Source organism: Haplochromis burtoni, unplaced genomic scaffold (assembly GCF_018398535.1).
Source record: "Haplochromis burtoni strain Fernald_Lab_line unplaced genomic scaffold, NCSU_Asbu1 Contig_71, whole genome shotgun sequence".
Lineage (NCBI taxonomy): Eukaryota > Metazoa > Chordata > Actinopteri > Cichliformes > Cichlidae > Haplochromis > Haplochromis burtoni.
Window position 1 is genome coordinate 1,813,424 of NW_024582432.1, and position 6,164 is coordinate 1,819,587.

General features: G+C 35.5%; 1 protein-coding gene across 1 annotated transcript in view; it reads right to left on the reverse strand.

Moving 5' to 3' along the window:
- The window catches only part of gas7b (growth arrest-specific 7b), a 65,435-nt gene that overhangs the window by 12,353 nt on the left and 46,918 nt on the right, over positions 1 to 6,164 (reverse strand). The window contains exons 9-11 of the mRNA XM_005923766.3: positions 5,840 to 5,918; positions 1,965 to 2,093; positions 1,302 to 1,425 (exon numbers count right to left, since the gene is read on the reverse strand). Coding sequence (XP_005923828.1) covers positions 1,302 to 1,425; positions 1,965 to 2,093; positions 5,840 to 5,918 — 332 coding nt within the window. The remainder of the gene's footprint in view (positions 1 to 1,301; positions 1,426 to 1,964; positions 2,094 to 5,839; positions 5,919 to 6,164) is intronic.

The following is a 6,164-nucleotide window of genomic DNA, read 5'->3' on the forward strand; positions in this document are numbered from 1 at the left end:
ACATCTTATATCTATATTATATTATATCTATATATCTACTATATCATATACTATATCTATATATATATATATATAATATATATATCTATGAGTGCAGACTTCAGCCAGGTCTTTCAAATTGATTATTACATTCAGAACTCATGCTGAGCGCTGTAGATGTACGATATAGATATATATATATATATGATATATATATATATATATAATATAGATATATATATATATATAGATATATAGATATATAGATATGATAGATATATAGATATATAGATATATAGATATATATATAGATATATATAGATATATAAGATATATAGATATATATGATAGATATATATATATATAGATATATATATAGATATATATATATATATAGATATATATATATATAGAATATATATATATATATATATAGATATATATATATAGATATATATATATAATAGTATATATATAGATATAATATATATATAGATATATATATATATGATATATATATATAGATATATATATATATAGATATATATATATATAGATATATATATATATATATATATATATATAGATATATATATATAGATATATATATATATATATATATATATATTCATATATATATATACTATATATATAATTATATATAATATATATATACTATATATATCTATATACAATATTATCATTAATAGATGATATATATATATAAGATATATATATATATATATATATATATATAAATATATATATATAGTATATATGATTATATATATATATATATATATATATATATATATATATATATAGATATATATAGATAGATATATAGATATAAGATATATATATATAGATATATATTATATAGATATAGAATAGATATATATATAGATATAGATATATATAGATATATATGTATATAGATATATATGTATACACATATGTATATATAACATAACATCAGTGTAGAATAGGAAGTTGAGAAGACTCAACAAAGTCTTTTAGCACTGGTTTGGATCCATTTCCTTATCCAGTAAATTTCTGCTGAAGTAAGTTTAGTTTGAAAACAGATGTTGTGCACATACAGTCATAGTGGTTCTTAGAACATTTTGACAGATTTGTTTAAACTACATAATTTTAAACCTAGAAATTTAGAATTCACATGCAGTACCATTAAAGTCGGGAAACAGCGACCAACGGTGAATGTTTCATAGCCACATGAGAGGGTACAGTGTAAACAACAATTACCTCAGTGAAAGTGTGACCCTATAAAGACCCATGGTTTGACCTTTGCCCCATGCTCTGACCTGCTTGTGTGGATTTCCTGCGGGCTTTTTTGATGTCTTCTTCAATCTTGTTGCTGAGTTTGATCTCCAGCTGCTGCGTCTTTAGCTCCAACTCTTTCTGCCTGTCAGACAGAGCTTTACGAGCCTGCCAGAGATAAGAGTCTGAAGTAAAGACTTTCACAAAACAATCTGAATTTCTGGCTGAGCTTCAGGCAGCAAATGTTTTCCTTTAAACAATGTGCAACATCACGCTAACACGATAAAATAATGTTACAGTCTTCTTCAATTCACCACAGTGATAATGCTGTCTGCACCATTCATGCATCATTCAGTGTTAAAGCTTTCTTTTGACAGCCAACAATGTCAGTAACTTATTTGCAGTCCTGCTTTAAATGCTCAGTCGCCCATCAGATTACTTTATTTGAGAGAAACTGCTGAGTCCTTTCTCAGCATGATCGCTGATCATAAAGACACTGACAGATGATGTTAGACGAGCTTTACCCAGTTGCTTTCTATTGTATATATAAACAAAGACAAAATATCCAACAGATGAGAAACAGCCATCTGCTTATAGAAGAAATGTGGAATTATAATCAGCAGTGAGATGATTCCTTAAATAGTTTATACTGCCATATGAAATAATATAACGTACATGAGTTCTTATATTTGTATGAGTTTGGATACCTTCTCCACAGCCGCATAGCGGCCAACCATCTGCTTCCGTAGGTCGGCGATGTGGTGGTCGAGCCTCTTCATGTCCTTCTTAAAGTTTTCCCTGAAGGTCAGGAAGGGCTTCTCCACTTCACTCTGGAGCTGCTCAAAGAAAACAACACATACTGAATACTGATTTTTTTCTGTGCAGAAAAAAAATGATGAAAAGCTAGTTTCAGGCAAGCGTTTGTCAGTAAAACATGACTGGCCATTGCTATAATAGAAAAATAGCCCTTTATTGTCATTGTACATGTACAATGCTCTACACCAACTGTGCCGTAATAACATATAGACAGCAGACAGCAGGAATAAATAGCAAACAGGAGAAATACTGACTGCAGCTTTCCTGCTATGACAGAATTGATTCATTAAACTTACAGTTCCAAAACTTCTGAGTATCTTTTTCTTTGAGATAAAAAGGTGAGAGGCACAGACATTAGCCAAAAGTTTTGCTAGTGGCTAATTAGCCAAATATTTACACTGTTGGCTAGTCAAAAACAGTTTAGCATTCCTAGACTTTGGTTTGTTGAATCAACAACAAACCACAGAAAATGTAAGTGAGGAAGCTTATTCACAAAAGGAGAAAGTCTCCCGGGAGTGGACATCCCAGCAAATTCCCACAAACCTCAATAAGCTAAAGCAACGTTTCAAATAAGAGTGGGCTAAAGTTCCTCCACAATGATGTGAGAGACTCATAAAGTCAAACAGAATAGGCTTACTTCACTTTATTACAGGTACAAATGCTTCTACAAGCTACCAAATCACATGATGCACTTAATATTTCACACCATCTGCTTCTGCATTTATACTTAGTTGCTGTTAAATGAATAAGGATAGTGTAATATGTCATTTGTTGTCAGTCATTTGAGGTTGTTTTTACATGTCCTTTTTTTTAAAACATGACCGTATTTACAAAATAACGCATAGAAAAGTCATTAAGCCACTCAGGTCCATTGTATGTCCTGACACTGATACAAAATAGAGCCAAGTTTGGTCTCATTTAGCACTTCGTGACTTATAGTGTTCACTACTCAAAACCATGTGGTACTTTGATTGGTTTCAGAATTCTGGTAGCTGAAAGGGAAAACAAATGTGTCAGGCAGATTCATGCACTGAACAACAAATACAGCGACTGTTAATGCACATTAAGAGAAGTTTCAATAAAATGACTTCTTCTTCAAGAGCAACTCAGGTTTATAGAGTTTAGATTACAGTAATGCTAGTGATTAATCACAAAGGGACACCCTTTAATCACCTCTCTGTTTATCAGATTTAATTATCCAGAACCTTAATTAGCTCCATTCGCTCTGGTTGCATTCCATATATCATGTCATCATCTTCTGACACTGAGCTATTTTAGATCACAAATGCTTTGATATGAAGGAGCCAAGCAAAAACGAGAATCTCAGTTGTTATCATTCATTTGCTTCTCTTTTTGCTTGATCCTTTATTGGTAAAGTGGCTTTTAAAGTTAACAGCACATCTTCCAGATCCAAGTTTCTGACAAGGCCATATTATTTTTGAATGCCAGCAGCAGGCCCGTCACTGGTAATATGCAATGTGGTGTCCTGTCCCAGCTGTCAGTGATGAATGAGATGTGCAGCTCCTTCCTGCAATCACACCGTCATTCAAAATTCATTTCCACTTAAACCCTTCCTTCTCCTCCAAGAACCTGGAAAAGTGCCGCACATCTGTGCATCCCTGGAGGATAACATCACCGATTCCATTTCCTCCATCACTCCAGCTGGAATCCTGGCCTCTGTCTTTTGTCTCCCCCTCTTTCCTTCGACATCAAACATCGAAAACGACCTGAAAATGAAGAGCGCTAGCTGGCCCCTTGAAGACTTTGAAAGCATTACTGAGTTCTTAAGACAGAAGATGCCTCGCTCATAAATCATCTGCTACCGGTTCCCGCAGCCTTTCTGCTTGAGGGGAAATCGCGATTAAAAATTATTTTTAAAATAAATCAATAAATAAAATGTTGAGTCAAAGCCTCTGTGTCACACACATGTGCTTCAGCCCACAGAGCCATCAGGAAGCCCTTTACTCTATGTCACTGCATTAGAAGGCAGTCTGTCTGCCTAGTGAGTCACATGTGCTGTAGGCTGCAGTACCCGCAGCCAATATGGACGTACTGTAAAACCAAGCAGCAGCGTCCGTCCGGAGTAATCAGCCAATAAAATACAGTGTGACCTCTTCATCATAAGGCTTAAAGAGGTTAAACAACTGGAAACATTAGTCCACCTGATAAAACATCCCCCAGTTTATTCAGTAACTGTAAGGTGAAATAAGAGCCTTGGCTCTATGAAAAAGAGACGCTCACAGGGAGATGCAGGAAGTCTTTGTTCAAATCACAGGGCCACAGTCACATTTATCACTGTTCAGGGTCCCTGAAGGTTACGTTAAAAAGTTAACTGGGTTAGATCACATCTTATGGCTTTTATCTAAGCTAAACCTATTTTCAGTGTAGGTTTAAATGACCCACTTTTAAAAAAGCAGGAGCCTGGGGAAAAGAGGAATTGATGGGCTTTAACAGAAAGCTCAGCAGAAGTGTTCACACCAGTACTCTGTAGTTTCCAAACAGCTGTGGATAAACTGAGTGGCTGGTTGTTAATGCATCAGACTGAAGAAGCAAACTGAACTTTGGCTAAACAAAGTCGGTTAAAAAAACAAAACAAAAAGTGAAGAAATCTTCATTTAGACCTTTGTTTGTGCATTCTCATAAACGTGTGATCTCAAATGAATGAAAACTGTAAAAATGTTGTTTTTTTACAAATGTGATGCAATGCAAATAACGTATTATAAAGCTAGGTCGCATTCAATCAGAATATCCGGTCTTCCTTCTTTCTCCTCAACTGGTCGCGACAGATGGCTCCCTGAGCCTGGTTCTGCCGGAGGTTTCTTCCTGTTAAAAGGGAGTTTTTCCTTCCCACTATCGGCAAGGTGCTTGCTCATAGGGGGTCACATGATTGTTGGGTTTTTCTCTGTATGTATTATTCTAGGGTCTACCTTACAATATAAAGAGCCTTGGGGCGACTGTTGTGATCTGGCGCTGTATAAATAAAGTTGAATTGAATAGCAGAGACAAACTGATTCCTGTCCAGAGTGGAAGGCACTAACTGTTAGTTTGTTTTAACGATTCTGATAAGAGAAACACAAATAAAACAAAAAACAGCACCCTCATTTTGTGCATGTATTCACTTTTATATCAGTATAAAAGTCAAAATATGTTGTCACCATGTACTTCCATGTTCCATTTTCTCAGTTTGTGTTAAATAAATAATGGCACGGTGCAATATGTCATGTTAATCTCACTTTGCATATAATCTAATTTTTAGACCTGCTAAAACCAGGTTAGGTATTTCCTAAAGTGACAGAGGGTGTCCTTTCTTTCTTTTTTACCACGACTAACTTTAAGCTGTTGTTGTGAATGTAATCTGGCCAAAGAAAACAATGTTGCCTCTTAAAGCCAGTTCTGGTTTGGTCTAAACTATGTCTGTGGTGTGCGGGGGAGGAATCCATTCTGCCATTCAGTATTTTGTAAACAAAACAAACACTGGACATATCTTGTATAATATAGCGATGCTAGCTTTGTGTTTATTGGTATCCACCCACTTCATGTTGCCACTGTTAGTTTTGCCTGTTATTGAGACATTCCGTGGTCTCTGGTTGCCACATTGTTGCTAAGCTTTTCCTGTCTGCATCTATTGTATGCCCTTTTGTGCTTTAAGAGAGACGGGCATGGCTGTGGCGAATAATCAGGCAGTCAGAATACTATGAAAAATCTGTTTAGTTAATATTTGGTTTCATATCTTATTAACCGGATCCGACAGAGTTTGATGAATTACCTTCGAGGAGAACTTTAGGTGAACTTCAGCTTCGTCTGCCAGGCTCTTCTTCAGCTGGGCCCAAGCCTCCCCCAGAGTACTGAGAGCAGATAAGAAGGAGGGAGAGTGTGAGTGGTTAATATATTACACAATAAAAGACCACACACACTTTTATAAAGACTCATAGGGTGGGCATGGAAGCTGTCAGAGAAAATGGGGGGTAAGACGGAGCCGAGGGAGCAGGATGAATCCCACACACACACACACACACACACACACACACACACACACACACACACACACACACACACACACACACACACACACGCACAAAGGACCTCTCTCT